At 53.3% G+C, this 21,245-nt stretch overlaps 1 protein-coding gene across 1 annotated transcript; it reads right to left on the bottom strand.

Moving 5' to 3' along the window:
- Positions 1 to 12,439: 12,439 nt before the first annotated feature.
- On the bottom strand, positions 12,440 to 13,168 carry LOC109201081 (probable Bax inhibitor 1). The gene has a single exon (XM_019356620.2). The coding sequence runs from the start codon at positions 13,097 to 13,099 to the stop codon at positions 12,440 to 12,442; it is 660 nt and encodes a 219-aa protein (XP_019212165.1). The 5' UTR covers positions 13,100 to 13,168.
- Positions 13,169 to 21,245: the final 8,077 nt, after the last annotated feature.

Here is a 21,245-nt window from a genome sequence, read left to right on the forward strand (position 1 = left end):
CTCGTGTGTGGAATGCGCATACTGACAATGGGGAGACGCTAGGCGTGAAGGAGCCGTTGCCAAGAGGCCAATGGACTTGAGGTTAACGCATTATCATCACATGAACGCCTTGGTAGCTTTACTCTCCTGTCACATGGACTCAAAGTGCGAGTCTATCATTCGCTATCCTGAGCGAGAGATACAGAGTGGTGACCCGTAATGACGCAAAGACAACACGTTTACCAACTGTATTTCGTTATTATTGTTGTGAGATACACACGCAGAGGGTGCTGCATGTTACAAGCAGTTCCCTCTGCGAGAAGACAACGGGAAAATGACATTGGGGTCACACTATCCATACACGGAAGGAAAGGGTTGTTGGGGTTTAAACCTATTTGATGTATTACCGTGCTCTCTGTGACACCGAATAAACTATTTTCTCGAATCTCACTGGCATTTCTTTGTCTGTGCGGTGTTGGTAGCACTCACATACATATATTGCTTGATGTTTGTAATTGCTCTGCTTGGAAGACACTGCGTGACACTTCCATAATAGCGCTCACATATATTGCTTGATGTTTGCACTTGCTCTACCTAGACGACACTGTGTGTATGTGACATTTCCATATTCCGTGAGTACTTCTCAATCCGACACGAAAGACTCCAATAAACGTTATGACTTCTTCGAGTTTGGCAGAGATGTTACTTTTCATCTAACTCTACAACATTGAAAATGGTCTGAACATACAACACGTACATTTTAGATATACTCAACGTTCATACGTAAAGGCCCCTGGTGTGTGACGTGTTGTTATCGTTGGACCGCGTGCTGCTTTTACAAAGCGCTTGTTTTAGGTCATTTGTCACGGGCGAACATCAAACCGAGAATGTCCGTAAGGCGAAGTCGAGCTTATGTGGGCTGCCAGGACAGCGGGACGACTCGAGCGAGAAGAGCGATCGGTATCACACGCGGGTAATCAACAGCCTGAAACGTGAATTGTTAGAGCTTCAAAAAACCTTGGAGTTGGAGCGTACGCAACGCCGGGATCGAGATGCGCGCGAGTCCGAGTCAGCGTCAAACAGCCCCAATGCACTGGACCAATCCCACCGACTGGCAGCTGACCTTGAATTGTGTAAGAAGGAACTAGCGGCGACTAGGCAAGCTTTAGACGAGGCGTGCGAAGAACGAGATGCCCTTAGGGTCCAACTGTCCACAGTTCAAACGGCGTCATCGGCTACCGAAGACGCCGAAAACAAAGCGGACGAAGCCCTGCTTCGCTTGGACTGGGTAGGCAGCCATTATCTAGCGGTGACTCTTCCCGAGGACCACATGTTCAAACCGGGAGAGCCCGTTACTCCGGCAGGGGTCTTGCACAAACTGTACGAGATAAGAATGGGTAGTAGACTGGCCACCGGCTTCACTGTGCTGCTGGAAAATATAAACATTATGCTCTCGCACACAGACCCGCAGTGGTACGCGAAACACTTTGGTTTTCGCTCCGGAACCCGCACCCACGGAAACGACTACATCTCCGCGGACAGGATAGACGCGGACGAATTCGCGTGGCTGCTGTTTGAGTACGGGGCACACGCCCCGCTCGTCGAAGTGTTAGCCGGGCTTCAGACTGTGTTAAGCAGCACAGGTAAAGGCGGCGTGACAACCGTGGCTCTGTGCACAGGCAAGTCCATGTACACAGCGTACGTCGTCTTGTTCCACGACACCGTGTCTAAGGCCTTTGAGCGATTCGAGCGCGTGCGAGACAGGGCTTATAAGGTTCAAAAGGAGCAAGGTGTGTTGTACATGTCTCTGACTGCAGGATTGGGCCGCGATCTCGAAACGCAGTCGTCATCGTCGCAGGTCGTCCGCAGTAGGGCCTTGCGATCAGTCATCGAAGCATAGAGGCCCCTTCTCACGTCAGCAACCCCCTGCGGATGGTGTAAAACACGCAGAGGACCCTTCAAAGTGGGTGACTCGCTGTCGGATTTTCTCACACGCAAGAGCCGGGTAAACGACCAAGGCAAAGCAGGGCGGGTCCCTACATTACCAGCCAGCAAGCTCTCGCATATAAGTCTCAACAGCAGAGTGTGGCCCGAGTAGACAAACGGGTGGTGTTCGATTCGCCGTGGCCGTAATCGCAACAACACAGTATGTCTGGCAATCGACCCGCGGGCAACGCTGCAGGCAAGCTGTGTCGGAAAAGACAGCGCGTGGAATCGGAGCAAAGCGATGTCGATAACCGACGCACGGCCATGTTAGCGCTTTCTAGATATTACCAAGAACAATGGGTCAGGGCTATGACACGCTTGCATATGCGTCGAGGACGCGCGCTGACAGTGGCGTTGCTCAGCGGAGACGCCGGGTGTGGCAAATCGTATGCAATTTCGCTGCTGATCGCACAGCTCAACAAGATGAACGTGAGCGTGGCCGTTAGCGCCCTGACGAACAAGGCCGCGGGAACCCTAGGGGAAATGTGTTTGATCAAGGACGTGTATACGTTACACAAGCTCATGGGATTTCGAAAAGGACTACTGAAAAACAACCTGTCGCTGGAGAGGTTCACCGAGACGTACCGTGAACTACACTGTGTCGCGCTGGCAAAGTTTGCGAAAGTGTACGACTCTAAGCTAATGGAAGACAAACACCTGAACAAACGGCACTCGTGCGTCACCGCGAGCCCCGAATCGTGTGTGACCTGCAGTGCTTTGTTTCAAAAACTAAGGGTGTCGACCAAGTCTTCTGAGCAGGCTCCCATGCAAGACGCCCCTCCATTTCTGGGCGTCAATGTTATCGTGGTGGACGAATACGGCCTGATGACCGCGGACCTGTTGGAACGAACGTTACGTTGCATGGAGTTGTTCTACGGACCAGGAAAGGGACCCTTGGTTATTTTCTCGGGTAGCGTTTCACAGCTACAGCCGGTGGGTGCTTCTACACGGATATGGGAAGACGGCCGATTCGAGGCCTTGTTAGCGCACTCCACGCCACTGTTTGTCAACAGAAGGCAGTTCCAAGACCCCGAGTATGCCGAGGCTGTGACATATCTTCAATTCAACACTGTGACGGAGCAATCCAGACGGATATTCACCAGCCAAGCGACTGTCAGCGAACGAGACGGGATGAACCCCACGTACCATCCGGAGAGGCTGCGTGTATTTCATCAGGATAAACAGCAGAGGGAGTACACGGCGGCGTACATCGCGCATTACACGAAAGACGTACGTACCGGAGACAGGTTTCTCAAGGTGACACGTTGCGGCGCCTCACGCAGAGGCCCTAACGCCTGGTACGAAGTTCTGAAACAGGCCTCTCAGGCACTGCCGAAACTGTTCTCGCTACCGCCGTACCGGCCGGGTGTTCGGCCTACGGAGAGGGATTATCTCACCGTGGATTGACTCTGGATCGGCTGTAGAGTGAGGCTGATATGGCACATGGATTCGAACGGGATACAAATAGCAAGCGGCCGAAGGCCCAGCTCTCTTCAGCCTTTCAAGAGTCTCCGCGGCAGGCGAACGAGGCGAAAGTCAGCGACACCGAGGGAGTGATAGTCGACATTAAATTAAAAATGAGTCAGGGATTCAACGTGTTTCACGTGAGGGGAACACAGAGCGGCACGGTCTACAGAGTGAGTCCCTCCGAGTGGCACTGTCACAACTGGGTGGTGACCACCCACCCGCTGGCGTGTTTGTTGGCCATGAACACATACGACTGTCAAGGCTGTACAGTTCACGGTCAGGTGCTGTACCACCCCCCCAAGTACTTTGCGAGCTCGCCTATTAAACCCTCGGTGTATGTGGTGTTGACCAGGGTGGTGAACCGAGAGAACCTACAGATGACAAACTGTAACTTTGCTAACAAGGTCGGACGTGTTGATTTTTACAACGACAAACTGGTGATGTATCATAAGAGAGTGGAGATGAACTACTCATGCTGAAAGGGTGCTTGTGTGGGGTTTTTGTTTTTGTGGGTTTTTTTTTTTTACAAGGCCGAGATGGATGTAGATTGTTGGCACAGACTGACGTTGGAAGAAATGATACTCCTGACATGTTCAACCGGCTCGCGGGGAAACACTGGCGACGATAACAGGGCTCACACGGACCGGCCCTTCGCGGCTAACAACTCGCCACCTAAGCGGTTGGCACAAGATGACTTGGAGACATACATAATTGCTCGTTGGTGCCCTTGGTTCTCTCGGTCGTTCGGACCTCTGTCTGATTGTGACATGAATACGCTCGCGGTCAAATTGCTCGGATCGTCAAAGTGTCGCACCAGTACAACTGCACTAGAAGTACTTACTGCGGTGGCAATCGTATTGACTCGGCCTAACCTTACACAGCGACCGCACAGCTGCGATCGCACTCTGGCTAAGAGGTTGTTATTCAAAGACTGAAGTGTCCACCGATAGCGCCAGCAAGCCATGTCGTCCACGCGAGTACATCGACCTATACGGATCTACACGCACGGTCTCGCTGAGCGGAAACCCCCCTTCAAGGATGTTCCTTTCGGCAGTTACAAATACAATTCAGCGAACAATGACTTGCCCGGGGGGTTATTCCACTTTGTTCGCGACGGAGACCTATATGTGCCTACGCTACACGGACTGAACGCGGAATACATTCAAACTCTAAAGGATGTGGCCGTGTGCTCCGCCAACAGTTCCATGGCTAGTAGGCCGTTTCTCAACGCGCCTCACATGTACGAAGTCGAACTGATCAACACGGGCCACGAGCAATTGCAACAAGGCGACCGATTCACCGTACAGCTACCAAATCAACGCGACAGGACAGCTCAGTTAGAAGCGCCCTTGGACCCCGGGTATGATCTACACGTCAATAAGGGCATATGGGGAGGATTGCTGGCCACTAGGCGAGTGAACACCGAAACCGGCGGAGACTGCATCGAAGAGTTGCTACGTGCTATAAAGGACAACGAGGCGTTCGACGTGTTCCAGCTCATGTCGCCTTACACGTCAAATAGCACGCTATCGATGCTTACCCTGGTAGCCACCTCCGTTGGCTACCACCGTGTACCAGACCAGTGTCGTGGGACCGCAGCGGATGCCGCGAACGGAAAACTCGAGCAGTTGAACATTGAAGCAGTTATCGACAACAATCAGGTCAAACGACATCTGAGAACTGTGATACGCCATGCCCTGACCATAGTGGAAAGCGTCCAGGGTTTTGCCTGCGGACAAGTTATTAGAGCTTGTAAAGGATACACAACTAGTCCTATTCATACCGGGGAGAGGTTCTGTGCGCAGCTGAATGTAAACCATTGGCTTTCGTGACAGACGCATTTGTGTGCTACCAATATAAATGTATGTATGTTCATGTGTGTGTGTTGATCTCAACAATAAACGACATGAAAACAACCCACATGTGTTGAGTGTACTTTATTCACATTGCGAGATACACCATCCACTTAGCGTGGCAAGTCAACTGAACTGTGCGAGTACTTCTTGATGTAAGTTGGGTCGAGTCAATAAGGGTGACTGTGAGACAACCGATCAGCTTGTTGGCTTTTGCGATGGCTTTTCGCTTTCTGTTTCAGGCGGTGCTCCATAGACCTGTCCTTTGGCACCACAATTTCAACTGGGGAGTCTCGGTGCTCCGAGTTGACAGGGGTACTCTCTTCGGTTGTGCTCAGTGACCTGTCGAGCTTGGGACCCTCCGAGGGTTCCCTGCTGCTGCTGTTGTTGTTGCTGCTGCTACTGCTCTGCAAATCCCCTCGATGGCCTTGTGTGTCCTCTGCATGTAACGCTTGTAACCATCGAGATGTCAGCGGTTGCGTCGCGAAACCCCTGCGGTGTAAACACACTTTGTCTTTCGGGGTCTTAGAATACCAGGGATTTAGGTCCCAGGGTACGGTTTCGTCGTTGTCGTCCAATACAGTGGGCCTGCATCGCAGTCCAGTGAATGTGCTGCAGTTGTTGTAGGGGGAAGCGATGCCCAGGTGCCATCTGCCTTTCGGTGTGCCGCCGGTCATGATGCTGGTGTCGCCCTGAACGCGCGTACGTACAGATAGCACTTACCGAACCACAGCATAGCATTTGCCAATACCAGGGCACACAGAGTTAATGCTATGAAATCCAACAGCGGCTCACTGTACTTTTGAATGCCACTGGCCATGGTGCCCGGTGATCTGTAAGCACGGACGAACAGAAAGCGCTCGACACTCACACCAGGGACCGGCAGAATTAATGTAGTGGAATCCAAGAGCGACTTTGCGGTTCTTGCGAGCACAGGCTTCAGGTTACACAGTATCGGGGCAGTTTTCATTGTCCTAGTACTATCTGCGTGAATCTAATGAGCACCACGTACATCGCGATTGCTGGGACGCCAAACAACAGGGCATATGAATCTGTCACTGGATTAAACACCAGATGGGCCGTATTGTAAAGCAGTAGGAGCAGCGATAGGATAGCCCAACCGACAGGAGCCGGATTGTACTGGTCTCGATTTATTATCGGTATCTCCTTGTGTCTCCCTAATGCATTGTGCTCATGTCGCTCGTCGAAAGTGGTGTGCAATGCACGATCTTCTCTGCAAAGTGCTAAAACCTCTGCGTTACCCGTTGTCGCTACGGCAGAGTATTGCACTTGCCTGATCGTCTCGCTTAGCATCTTAAGTTCCACGATGCAATAGGACCACATGGCTTTCAGTTCCGCTAGAAGAAATAGTATCCTATATCCGTAGTACCAGTCGTCCAACGCTGGAGCGGTTGCCAATGTCCACAAGGCATGCACGCTACATAATCCGATGGCGCACATTCGCATTTTTACCTTAACTCCCATTATGGTGCTCTCTTGCCGTTTCTGTGTGTAACGCCCGTTATATGTGCCTAAACAGCCGGACGAATCCAACTGCGTTAATCCACACAAACACGCCGATCGTCCACACGTACAGGTGCGACTCCGCTGCGTCGGCGGGAGTACATTTGCCTTCGTGGCAGGTCCTCCAATACAGCCACGTGCACATGTAGGCCACGATCAATTGAAAGCGTAGTGCAAACGAAGATGTTTTAGCTACGCCGAAATCAGGATACAAGCGCCCTTTACTGTGGTCGTAGTCGTTTCGTCTCGAGGCGCACGTGGCACCGATGTACAAACCCCAAATCAGAGTTGTGCACACCGATAGCGACCATATCGCAGCTACTCCGCTCAGCAACTCCCAGCTGTACAAACGCAGAGCGTGAGCCACTATAGTGATAACAATAACACATGTTGAAAGTAACCGTAAGGCCATGTACAACTTCAGCTTCCAAAAGCGGACCTGTTCGTGCGTGGTATTTATCCAACATACCACAGGAGGGAGGTATAACGGGTGAATGGCCGACGTCGTCATGTTTTTATTCAGTATGACAGATAGCACTAACTCCTGATCGGGCAAATGCCCTGTGGGAAGCATGGTTGTTCTCGCAATGTACGTTTTGGGGGTGTTATCACCAGTGAATTAATACTGCGTTGACCACACTCAAAAGGCATGCCTTAAGAGTCTGGCGGAATCTGCCGTGTTGCCGGATAACTCAGAGTCCTGGTAGCGAGATACCGCAGTATTGGCTACAGCGACCATCGTCTGGAATCCGGCGTGATCTGAGTAACGCCACATGCAAGATCCGTTGCATCGGAAGGTATGGCCGTGTTCGGTCCCGATGTGCACGTAGTAGCATCGTCCGCTATTCCGAAGGTAATCGCAAAGGAGCTCGTCCTCGTCTACGGCCCACACGAGAGTGAGTGTGACACCCGCGTGGTCTTCTAGAAGAACGCGCTTCCCCGAAGAAGACGATTTGGCCACCAGGTACAATTTTATAGCTGACGGAGCGCCCTTGTCGCGGGGCACGGTCGTAGCCTGAACCTCGCCCGTGTGACACATATCGCCGAGGACGGATCCGATCGAACCTACCAGCTCTAGCACCTCTTTCACCAGATGCGGCCTAGCTACAATGCAGTGTATTGCGAACCAAAGGTGTTCGCTTGACACCGGAACGTTTTTGTATGCCATGTTCATCACGTTACGCATCACCGCAGCTCTGCGGGTGTCCAGAGAGCGAGCTGAGCAAGAAGCGTCGTCGCATCTGATCATTTCGTGGAAGTGACTCAACGATTTGTTCCATTCTGACACCAGCAAGTGTATTGGCATAGCAGGAATGTACAGCTCTTCCATACCGACGTACCCGCACATCAACCTTTTCGCCATCACGCTGCTGGGTTCCGCGACGTTACTGTTGTACAGGTCCACGATACCACAGTGCTGCCCGTCCCCGGGCGTGACCAGCATGAACCTCACACACACGTCTCCAACCTTCGGCCCCGAGGAAACGCCGTCCATGATCTGGGACGCGACGTGCTTGAAATGGATGGTTCCCATAGCCAAGTTGTTACAACTACCGCGGAAACTCACGGTCGGACATATCACGTCGTCGTGCCAGTCGTCCTGCGGAGTCGTCCTGCGGAGTCCTCATGACTCGGCCATTGTTCGACGCCGCGCGATGAACACCGGGGGTTTTCAGTAGACCACAAAGCGACTTTACGGCCATGTCTCTCTGTTCTGTTGTGCATATGGTCTGTGCGCACAAACTACTTTGGCTTCGCCCTAATGCATAAACAGTACAGATCATCGTACACTGTTTTAGTACGTGCAGTTAGTTATTTGCAGTTCTACCACCACACCATGCGTTGTGGAAATAAACCTGTGAATGCATGTTGTACGATATGAAAAGCCTACCGATTTGCCGACAAACATTGGCCGACATGGGCCCAAAAGCCTACCGATTTGTCGACAAACGTTGGCCGACATGGGCCCAAAAGCCTCCCGATTTGCCGACAAACACTACACTATTTGATGTTGAACTGTGTATTGTGCTTGTAAAAAAAATAAAATAAAGAACATTTGAGGCATGGTGCGTTGTCAGTGAAAGTTGTCTTTATTCTTATTTTTTTTGTTGAAAGACACCACAATTGCACAGCGTGATTTATTGCAAAAATACACACAGTTAGATTTATTGGAACACTACACACAGCTCTTCGGTGTAATCGTTAGGTTGGCCGACCTGCACCACTTTCCTTGCCGACCTGCAGGTTTGGAGCCGCCGACCTGCGGGTTTGGAACCGCCGACCTGCGGGTTTGGAGCCGCCGACCTGCAGGTCAGGAGCCGCCGACCTGCAGGTTTTGGGCCGCCAACCTGCAGGTTTGGAGTTGCCGACCTGCAGGTTTGGAGCCGCCGACCTGCAGGTTTGGAGCCGCCGACCTGCAGGTTTTGGGCCGCCGACCTGCAGGTTTGGAATTGCTGACCTGTGGGTCGGGAGCCGCCGACCTGCGTTGGCCGACATGGGCCCAAAAGCCTACCGATTTGCCGACAAACATTGGCTGACATGGGCCCAAAAGCCTACTGATTTGCCGATAAACGTTGGCCGACCTGGGCCGAAAAGCCTACAGATTTGCCGACAAACGTTGGTTAGCGGACCTGTGTGGGTGTACGTTGGTACTCGCACCGATCAGGAGGGCCGTCGGTGCCGTGGAGTCAGAACGGTGGTTGTGTTTGAATGAATGTCTTCCTTTTGTCAATGTGATCTCCCAAACATAATATACACTGTTGGTCACACAGAGAGCACATCTGTTGTTACTACTCCAGACTGTACATAAACCCAAATAAAGTTTGTCTTGTACGCACTATAAACCGAGTCTGTGAATGTTTTGATATTATACAGCACACACGTGCTCATACATAGCTGATGACACAGAATTCAAGCTGATACGTGGTAACCCCTTTGTGTTTTTTTTTATTTATTTGACAAATGGTGATTACAATGTCAACTCATACATGTACAAACATCACAATGTGAGCAAACACATGCCTATTCTCTCGCTAAAAACTTAGTAGAATACAGGTGCGCGAGACTATTTCTATGCGTGACACATGTTACACTGAAAGATACAACCTGACCGTTTCTCCGCGTGCACATTCTGAACAAACAGGATTAGGACATTCGCAGCTAGCGTGACCGCAAGGCTTGATGTACATCTTAGCCTTAGCACAATCCGAACAGATTACATCCTGTGACACGCTACTCATACGGACGAACCGGTACCACGTCCACTGGATTTTACAGTAGAAACACCTTCGCACCCCTGACGCTGACACGCTTTTCAGGATGCAATTCTCACATGCAATGTGTCCGCAGTTAAACACACACATGTGTGTCCATTCGTAACAACAGGGACACGTGTACAGATCCGTAGGCCGTCCGATTGACACAGGAGGCGTAGAGGACGTTGACGGTTGGGCTTCATTGAAAGATGCATCGATTGTTGCCTGCACCACGGACGGTCCATCTGCCCTGTAGCTCCGAGGCTCAGGTCTTTGTACCGCGGCGGGAACTGTAGCAGAAGACCGCCGCCGGGGAGGTAGTCCCATTTCATGTCGGGTGTAATCGTCCATGAGAGGTGTACGCGTGGTCTCCCACGAGTTAGGACGTCCAGTGGGCACAGTTGCATTGTAGCTTTGGATCTGTAAGCCGAATGTAGGCTCAGTGGAAGACCTTTCGGCGTAATCCCTATCACTTGGATCGGGGCCGGTGAAGTCTACGGTGTTGATAAAGTAAACGGCCCCGCGATCGAGTTCGCAGTCCAGAATGTCTTGAAGCGATAACTTTGAACACAAGTTCTTGTTGTACGGTGGTAGCCAGGAGAGGAAGGTTTTTTGTACCTTTTCGCAGTAGGCAAATAGCTTCCGGTCGGGCACCAATGCGTGCACCACCGCCAGCGTCTTGGTTCGCTGATCCTGTACACATTTCCATTTGCTTACATGGAAACGCTTCATGTACGCGGCCCGGGGTAATGCCCGCTTGGCGTCCGGGGTCGTGGGGCGTACAATACCGGCTATGATGTGCTTATTTGCCAAGGACATGACTGTAGACACAGCGCAAGTCTGCTGTCCTGTTAACAAGCTCCTGCTCCGGGTCGGCTGGCTTTGCGCTGCGGGTCGGCTGGCTTTGCGCCACAGGGAGCAATGGCTATGTGTGGGTTTGACGTTTGTTGTTGCTCTGGCTTACATGGACCTGTATCAGGGTTAGTAGATTTAACAGAATGTAATGTTCAAGCATAAGTGAGCATTGTTACTTATTCTACATTTGCTGCTTAGTAGAGTCTAGGACGGTTGCTGAAATAAAACTGTGTACACAACCTTATGCGCCAACCAACCGTGTCTATGACTGTGTGTTTCACAACAACATTGCACCACTTACTCCTCTCTGGTCTCGGCAAAAACCCCACCCATGGTTAAACAGAATACATAAAACTGAACCCCTGGTTCTACGCTCACCGGCATTCGGACGAGTCACACCGTCACCCACACATAGGAGTCTCAGAGGATAGCAGCGTAACACGAATACACCGAGATGAACCCGACCGGGCAGTTGGTGCTCTTGGACGGTGCGCACTCGTCGGCGACTTCTAACGCAAAACGGCAGGTCTACTTGGACACGTTTGCAGAGTTCGCCAAGACGGTCGAGCCGTTTACTGTAACTTTCAAGGTCATGATGTCTAACATGTCTCTGTATAGACACTCGCTGAGTGCTACGGGGAACAACGGCTGGTGTCTGGCTATGCTTCGTCATGTGCACGAACACCCCATTGAGCATGCCGAGTACGCTAAGGATTTGTATGCTACCGCCAGGACAATAGCAAGGTTTGTGGACAAGTTACACGAGGCTTCGGGCGATCCCAAATGCGCAGGCCACGACAATGTGGGATTGGCTGAGGACGATTACGAAATGTGGTTCACCCTCGAAATGGACCACGAAGTGTCCCAGCGAGACCACTCGCATCTTGAGATAAGGCGTTGTGGACATCGACCCAGTCTGGAATATCATGATGGAGGTAACGGGCTATATCTGCCTATACGCTCTGGGCGCAGAGCTAATGGCCTCCGATGCGGCCGACAATGCCGAGGAGCAAACTGCCTCCCAGAGCACGGACACCGCAGCCAACCGAGCCATCGCCGAGCCCGACGACACCACCAACGTATTGCGGCTGAACCAAGCTGCCTCCCAGAGCACCGACACTGATGACAAGGCAGCCATTGCTGAGCCCGACGACATTAACGTATTGCAGCTGAGGAATTGCAAAGTCCTCAGAACGCCGGCTAAAGCGAAACGTGGCGCTCTCCATTAACCTGCTCTCTAGTATAATCTCATTCTCCAAGCGTACAAACAACTCACATGAAATGTTGTAGTCTTTGTTTATTGACGACAATAAAACAATCATGAACAAAACCATACAGCATTTGTGTTCTTTCAGGCAATGTAACAGCACACATGCACTCATTCCACACATCGGTCAGTATTATCTTGCACAGAATACGTTCAGAGACCGTCTTCGTCTTCTTGGCCTTCTCCTTCGTGTAAAGGATGATCATCAGTCTCCTAAAAATGCTAATGAAATCATCAAACAAGGTCACACAGTGTCAGATGTAGTCCTTGTCCCCTTTCTCTGCTTTCTCGATAATGAGCTGAGTGTCAAACAGGACAAAGCCGCACATGACGAGCAGTCCCAGGTAGGTGTTCGCCTCAAACAGAAGCGTAGATCCGAAGAACACGTTCGTCAGAGACACCAGGAACAGAATAGAACAGCCGGACATGAGTGTGCCACGGAGGAACAGGTGGCCCCTGTGTGTGTCGTACAAGGCGCTGAGAGTGAAGCAGATGAAAATCACCGAGGTTCCCACGAAGGCGGTCGCAATGACATTTGGATCGACAGCGATGACATCGTCCAGTATGGGTCCAAGGCTAAAACCTGTGAGCAAAGCAAATCCTTCAAGGAAAGCAAGTCTCTTCCTTTCTGTCTCAGGGTTATGGGGGGTCACGGCAAACCAGATAAACAACCCCAGTGAGGTGAGGGTAGCCACCGAAAGACAGATCAACAAACCCAGGACTGCGAGGGGGGACGCCGCACTCACTGTAACCAGGCGTGAGACCAGATAGATGTAGACGTAGGAGCCGACAGCGGCCAGACACATACAAATTGCCAAGCTTGAGTACACTTTCTTCAAGTGCTCCTGGGTGGAGTGAGATATGTGGGAGAACTGGAAGAGAGCATCTGTCTTGCTGTGGTCAAACGCGTTCATGGTGAAACCAGAGACTGCGATCGGATGATACGTCCTATGAAAAAGCCGTCTCCTTTCTCTCTGTTACGAGCCGTCTCCTTTCTCTGCTTTATAATTAATGTGTGTCCTGAAACAGCAAAACCAAAGAACCTGCACTGGTTCCAATCACATATATACAAGACTTCCGCTAGGCGGATCCCTGCCAGGAAGGAAAGGTGGGGCTCGCGGAGGACACGCCCCTAGGGCCATGTGCAACAGGGTAGTGCGTTTTTAAAACGCCCCCCTGTGGCTGTGTATTTTATTACAACGTTGAGAAAGCCTTGCCGTTGAGGCGCCTGTTTCCCTTAACCCTTGTGCACCCGCCTTTCTCGGGGCGTGGGTCGTGGAGACCACCGAGGGGCGTGTGTGTTATTATGATGGTGATGGTGGTGGTGGTGGTGGTGATGGTGATGATGGTGATGGTGATGATAGCGATTGGGTGGGGGGGGGGTCGCTAGGACCCCCTCGGGGCATATGCGTTATATTCATGATGGGTGTGGGGGGTCGCTAGGACCCCCTCGGGGCATATGCGTTATGATGATGATAGTGTTGGGGGGGGGGGGTCGCTAGGACCCCCTCGGGGCATATGCGTTATGATGATGTTTAGGGTGGGGGGGGGTCGCTAGGACCCCCTCGGGGCATATGCGTTATGTTCATGATAGTGTGGGGGGTCGCTAGGACCCCCTCGGGGCATATGCGTTATGTTCATGATAGTGGGGTCGCTGGGACCCCCTCGGGGCATATGCGTTATGATGTTTAGCGTGGGGGTCGCTAGGACCCCCTCGGGGCGTATGTGTTATGATGTTTAGTGTGAGGGTCGCTAGGACCCCCTCGGGACATATGCGTTATGATGATGATGATAGTGGCGGGGGGGGGGGGGGGGGGGGTCATATGTGTTATGATGATAGGGTGGGGGTCGCTAGGACCCCCTCGGGGCATATGTGTTATGATGATAGGGGGGGGTCGCTAGGACCCCCTCGGGGCATATGTGTTATGATGATGATGATAGTGTGGGGGTCGCTGGGACCCCTCGGGGCATATGCGTTATGATGATGATAGTGGGGTCGCTAGGACCCCCTCGGGGCATATGCGTTATGATGATGATAGTGTGGGGTGGGGGGGTCGCTAGGACCCTGTGGAATTACAGGGATTATTTTACATAACCATCATCTTTATCATTGCATTAATTATCATTTCATCCAAGTATTTATTGAAGTTGCTGGCATTATGTTATAATTTGTATTACAGGTGTTATCATAATCAAATATTAACATGTTTATTACAGGTGCAGTTACAACCACTTTAAATCGTTGAGTTAAATCTATAATCTTAAAAGCTTATATGCTGAGTATATTATTACAGTAAAATAGTAGCTGAGCAAAGGCCTGAATGTAATCAGCTTCTTGTTGCATTTGAGTTTGCCTAGTAACAGGGGACAGAGGGACGACAAGTCCATGGGGACCTCAAAGGCCTGAGATCATCACCATATTTGGAAGAGGATGCCAGAAAGGGGAACTTCTGTGTCTGCATTTATCTCTTAGAATAGATCATTATCTGTAGAGGAGGCAAACAATGTTCTTAAGATGCAAATAATGTGCTTGTAAACGCAAGAGGGGGCGTTATAATACCCTGATTGTATAAAAGCAATCTGAAGTGTATTTTCGGACGGGGATTTACAAGTGATGTGTTGCAGTTTACATCTCCCCACGCTGCGTGTATTCATTAAAATCAATTGTTTGACCGACCTCTTCTGGACCATCATTGTTTTACTCTCGTCCTCAATTTCGGACCCGTAACAACCCCCTCGGGGCATATGCGTTATGATGATGTTTAGGGTGGGGGGGGGTCGCTAGGACCCCCTCGGGGCATATGCGTTATGATGACGATAGTGGGGTCGCTAGGACCCCCTCGGGGCATATGCGTTATGATGTTTAGTCTGGGGGTCGCTAGGACCCCATCGGGGCATATGCGTTATGATGATGTTTAGGGTGGGGGGGGGTCGCTAGGACCCCCTCGGGGCATATGCGTTATGTTCATGATAGTGTGGGTGGTCGCTAGGACCCCCTCGGGGCATATGCGTTATGTTCATGATAGTGGGGTCGCTGGGACCCCCTCGGGGCATATGTGTTATGATGTTTAGCGTGGGGGTCGCTAGGACCCCTCGGGGCGTATGTGTTATGATGTTTAGTGTGGGGGTCGCTAGGACCCCCTTGGGGCATATGCGTTATGATGATGATGACAGTGGCGGGGGGGGGGGGGGGGGGGTCGCTAGGACCCCCTCGGGCCATATGTGTTATGATGATGATAGGGTGTGGTGGGGGGTTGCTAGGACCCCTCGGGGCATATGTGTTGTTATGACGATGACGATGATGATGATGATGATGATGATGATGATTAGGGTGGGTGGGGGTCGCTAGGACCCCCTCGGGGCGCTTGTGTTATTACGAAGTCGGCGGCGTCTGGGAAGCGGCGGTGCGTGAAGCGGCGCAGTTGGGACAGTACGTGACGGCGCAGTTGGTGCACACGTACACTCGGCACTCGTGACACAGGATCTTGGTCTTGACGTCTTTGCTCCTGGGACACACACGGCACCTTCGCCTCTTGACCGGAGAGGAGTCGTGCGGCGTAGCGTCGGCGTCGGCGGTGGTGGTGGTGGTACGAGTATTACGAGCAGCAGCAGCAGCAGCATCATCAGCCTCAGTAGTAGTACCTCGGGCCGCGACTCGGCCTCCTCCTCCTCCTCCTCCTCCTCCTCCTCCTCGCGCCAACGCCCTGGCTTCGATCATGGGGCGCGCGAGCGCTTTCCCCAGCCGCTCTTGGAAGAGCCTTCGTTTGTTGAGCTTGCCCGCCATCCAGTCGGGGTGAATTTCCCTCCAGAGCACGAACGCGTTGTATGCCGCCACGTCCACCATGTTGTGGAAGAGGGCCACGGGCCACCTGCAGGTCTTTCTCCTGCAGCTGTACGTGCTCACGACCTTGTCCAGGTTGTCGACGCCTCCCTTGGTGCGGTTGTAATGCAGCACCAAGGGAGGTTTGCCGCCGCCGCCACTGTTGCTGTTGCTGTTGCTGTTGCTGTTGCTGCGGCTAGGCCGGGGCTCGGGGCCGGAGCGGCGGTGGTGGTGGTGGTGGTGGTAGCGAGGAGCGGTGGTGAGGAGCAGCACGTTCTTGTTCTTCTTGGCCACGTAGGAGAGGATGATCGTGTCTGGCCCTCTTCCTCCTCCTCCTCGTCCTCCTCCTCCTCCTCCTCTTCTCGGTCCCGCAGAGCCGCCGAGTACTACGGATTCCACGGAGCCCACGGCCCTGCCCTTGACGCAGCGCAGCTCTCTGGGGATCTCGGGTCTGTTCGATCGCAGAGTGCCCAGCACGGTGTGGCCTCTTTCGCGAAAGAGCCTGTCGGCGAGCTCGCGCGAGGTGAAAAAGTTGTCGCACGTGACGTTGCGTCCCGGCGCCCGTCCCTCGGTGAGGTCCACGACCACTCGGGTGGCCAGGTGCTTTTCGGGAGGGCCACGCTTGTCGGGCTTGCCGGTGTAGACTTGCATCTTCCACGCGTAGCTGGAGCGCGCGTCGCACGCCACCCATATCTTGATCCCGTACCTGGCCGGTTTGCTGGGCATGTACTGTCTGAACGGACACCTTCCTGATTGGCGAGAGAGAAAGAAGAGAGACGCGAGTTTGACAGAGAGCACACGCGCAAGCGCAGAACCCAACAACGATACACCAAAGCTAGCGTTGTTGTCGTACACGCTCCTCTTCCTCCTTCGTGCCCCTCTCTCCCCCCCGGTCACGCACTCACACAATACACACGTCGCAGACTCACGTACCTCTGAACGGCACCAGTCTCTCGTCGACGGTGACCTCCGGTCCCGGGCGGTACATGGCGGGCAGCCTCGCGCACCACTCGTCCCACACGGCTCTGATGGGGGCCAGTTTGTCGTAGCCATGGCCGCCGCCGCCCTCGCCTCGCCCGGCCCGTCTGGTCTCTCTGTTGTCGAAGCGCAGCGCGCTCGAGTAGGCTCGAAAGGTCTTGAGCGGCATCGCGGCTCTCGCAGGCCTCTCCCCGGGACCTGTACACGCCGGCGAGCACCAGCAGCCCCACGTAGGCCCGGAACTCGACGCGCCCCATGGGCTTCCACCCGTCGATGGCGGGCCTGCGCCTGTCCGCTTCGAGGTTGGTCATGGTGATCACCAAGTCCTCTGTCTCTGGCGGAAAGTAGGCCATGAACGAGGAGGCCTCGTCTCGCGCCGCCGCCACGGCCTCTTCGGTGGGGCCTCGTCCACGCGGGTCGAGGTCGTCGTCGTCGTCGTCTTCTTCTTCTAATTCTTCTTCTTCTTCTTCTTCTTCTTCTTCTTCTTCATAGTCTTTGTCTTCTTCTTCATCGTCATCGTCATAATCATCGGCGAGGACGTCTTCGTCTTCTTCTTCATCATCATCGGCGAGGACGTCTTCTTCTTCTTCTTCATAGTCTTTGTCTTCTTTGTCATCGTCATAGTCATAAGCATCGGCTACATCTGCGTCACCAGTTTCACCGACAGCGCCGTGGCCGCGATCGCGACCAGGATCATGAACGCCACCTGCAACACGGCCGGCGTCGTCCTCTTGCCAAATCTCCCAAGTCCCCCGCCCCGGTTCAGCGCCCGCTTCTTCCTCTCCCGGTTCAGCGCCTGCTTCTTCCTCTCCCTCTCGACGGTTCGACTTGCCTTGCGAGCCGCCGTTCTGGCAGAGTCGCAATGCCATTTCGTAGTTGTGCTCCTCTTCCGCGAAACACCTATGGCCCGCAACCCCATCGTTTTCGTCCTCCTGATCCTCCGAGTACCGCTCCTCGTCTGCGAGCGTTCGGGCGGTCGAGTCGTTATCCACCTCGGCCTCTTGCTCTTCTTCCTCGGCCTCTTCTTCTTCCTCCTCCTCCTCCTCCTCCTCAGAGTTCTTGTGCTGCTGCTGCTGCTCTTGGTCTTCCTCGACCCCTAGACCGCCATAGTGAAACGTGGCCGGTCGCAACAACGGAGCGACCAGATCCGACCCCGCGTACGCCAAACGCGATGTTGACGGTGATGGTGATGGTGAGCAGCAGGAGGAGGAGGAGGAGGAGGAGGAGGAGGACGACGACGACGACACTGCCGGCGAAAGCGATCCGCCCGTGCTGACCTTAGTGCTCTTTGGGTCCCACGGTCTAGTGCGTGACATTGTCTTTGTCTTCTTCTTTCTCGGTGGCACCTTGTTGTTGTTGTACGGCGCGCGCTGGGACACCGCCTCTGTAACCAAACCCTGACACGCTTAGTACCCGCCATCCACGCTCTTATCATTTTGGCGCGCGACACGCTGGGCTTTCGCCGGCGTGTTTCTCGATCCCCTCCGCCGTCTCTCTCTCTCTCTCTCTCTCTCTCTCTCTCTCTCTGCTTTGTCTCCCGTTCCCTCGGGGGGAGGGGGAATCTCGCGACCCCTGCCTCTTCCACCCTCCCATCCCTCCCCGAGGGGGATCTCGCGACCCCCGCATATTCCCTCCTCCCTCCTCCCTCTCTCCCTCTGTCCCACCCCCCCTCGGGGGGGATCTTGCGACCCCCAACCGCTTTCCTCCCTCCGCGGGAGGACCAGCATCCCCCGACCCCGACGCTCCACCCCTGGCGGGAGCATCAGGGTTAACAGCGGCCTCCGCTGGCCGCGCACCATAGAGCCTGCGCGAAAACGCAGTTATTTCAACTAGGCGGATCTCGGCCGCAGGCGGAAAGGCGTGGCTCGCGGGGGTACCCGGAGTTACCTCAGAGTCTCTGGAGTTACCTGGGGATACCTGGGGATACCTGGGGTATCCGGCCCATTGGCCCGCATTTTGTACTCTGACCAGCACTGTTGGGATTCGATCGGGCTTACTAGCATGTCGATCGCACTGATGTTCTGCGTTGTGTGCGACCGTTTCTGTGCATTTCTCGATGGGGCGTTCGATCGACAGAGAGACACTAACTTGTGTGACAGACAAAAACAAACACATGGTAGAACGATATCTTTGCATCCACTGCTCTTTATTCCTCGTCGTCATCACATTACATTCTATTGGAAAGTAGCAAATGGTACGATGCAGACAACGGAGCACTCTCGACTCTTGACATAAGACATTACTCGACGTCCGCTGTCCCGTTCCACCGCTTTGGCGAGGTGCTTTGTTGGGGATAGCTGCGACTGTTCATTGATCGTGATGGTGGTTACTTGGTTGCGGTGGATCGAAAATCCATTCGTATTGCTGGAATACACCTCTCGCTGTGTTTGTTCTGCGACATGCCGTTTCATGGGTTATATCGGGAGCGTAGCGGGCGCTGTTTCCGGCATTACACGCGGTACATATGCACGACTTGTCGAACGGAGCCACGGCTTGAACCGCTGCATTTCTATTGTATCTGTCCCAGTACTTCTCGGGCGAGCCCTGCACTGGTTCGGGATGCTCTGTTGCTGCCCGTGTCGATCGCTCCTCCTGTACATGTACATACTCCTCGACTGTACCGTGGTCTGTTTGGGAGAGGCGGATCCTCGTCTTCTTCTTCTTGTTCTTCTTCTTCTTCTTGCCGTTGAGATCGAACGACTCCATCGTGAGACACGTATGTCGACGTGCGGAACGGGGAAAGTGGCTAGTGGGCAGGCTATGACACTTGATCTTCATTGTGTCAGTACATGAGCTTTCCTCTAAGATCGTTCTCTTTCACTAAAACACATCGAGTGCTTGGGCGGCGTTTGACCACAGTTACTTTCGGATAGGTGGCCCTGATGATGGCTGTAGAACAGTGCTGAGAGACAACAACCGAGGAACGGGCTGGGTCGCTTACTATTTATACCAGGTTCGCCATTGTCACCAATGTGACTGTGTGCGTTGTATCACCATTGCTGACTGTAATAAACTAAATGGAATGTTACATTCTGTTGTTCTGCGTGTGATCCTCTGTGTTTGGTCTCTCTGTTCTCTCATACATGGGCTACAATACAAGTGCATTCTATGTCATCTGCACGTAAGCTCATTTGGTACGGGGACAGGTACAATACGAGCTGCCATTCGACCAGTACTGCTTGTGTGTTGGTATAGTTCACTGCTTCTGGGACTGTGAGGGCTGTTCCTCGCTTTCGCGGGGCTGCGGTTACGTTCTGCATCGATACAGCTATCCCGAGACCTGCGACCGTGATGCCTTTGGCGATGCAACACCAGCCGAAACCAAGGAGAGCGAAACTGCTCCTTTGGAGGGGTATATTATCGCCGACCCGGGGAGGTGTTGAGCTGCGGGATGGTATATAAGCTGTATGGATGTGATTGTAAGCCAGTGAAGCTCACTCTGTGACAGTGTCGGTGTACAACGCAGCAGCGGCGGCGGCAGCAGCAAAGCCAGTGATGTCACAAGTGCACAGCATACGTTTGACGCACCCGAGGTTGGTGTTCCCTGGCGGAGAAAGGACCGAGCCTTGGGAGATGTATAACCCTTGGGCCGACGACATCATGAAGATACACATGGTGTCTGGCAAGATGCTAGAGAGGATCAAGGACCCGGAGGAATGGGGCGATATGGCGCCCAATTGCATAGACTTTATGGACCTGGAAGACCTGAGTGTGCTGTGCCTTGACGGCTTTCACATGGTGCACTTTTGGCTTCATTGCAAACTGAAGGCTTTGCTGGTCGGATGGGCTCGCTGGTACGTGTATGTGGACAAAGTGGCCGCGGTGGGCTCGCGTATAACCGTGCTGTTACAAGACGAGGGCAAGGCGGCGGCGGACGCAGAAGCGCTCGCTCGACAGCTATGGCTTGCTTACAGGGATTACTTTGGATCGAGATGGGTCGTCGAGCAGCCTGGCTTGCTGGGTGAGATGCGCAAACCTGAGATCGCGTATGACGACTGCCAATATGAAGTCGAGGAGGACAAACTTCTGTGTGTCACCACAAGTGAGGGCGACCGCGGTGACTTTGGACGGCTGATCGACGAGCGGATGGCCGGGATGCCGCGTGTGGGAGAAGTCTTTCGGATGGAACCCAACGGCAGCGACTGTCTTCTCTGGTGCAAGACCAACGACACGGATGAGAGGCGAAAGGCCGCAACTCTTAGGCTCTGGTACCCCGAACAGTAGAACGGGGGCAAAGTGTTCACTGTATTGTATTGTATCGG

Source organism: Oreochromis niloticus, unplaced genomic scaffold, assembly GCF_001858045.2.
Source record: "Oreochromis niloticus isolate F11D_XX unplaced genomic scaffold, O_niloticus_UMD_NMBU tig00002023_pilon, whole genome shotgun sequence".
Lineage (NCBI taxonomy): Eukaryota > Metazoa > Chordata > Actinopteri > Cichliformes > Cichlidae > Oreochromis > Oreochromis niloticus.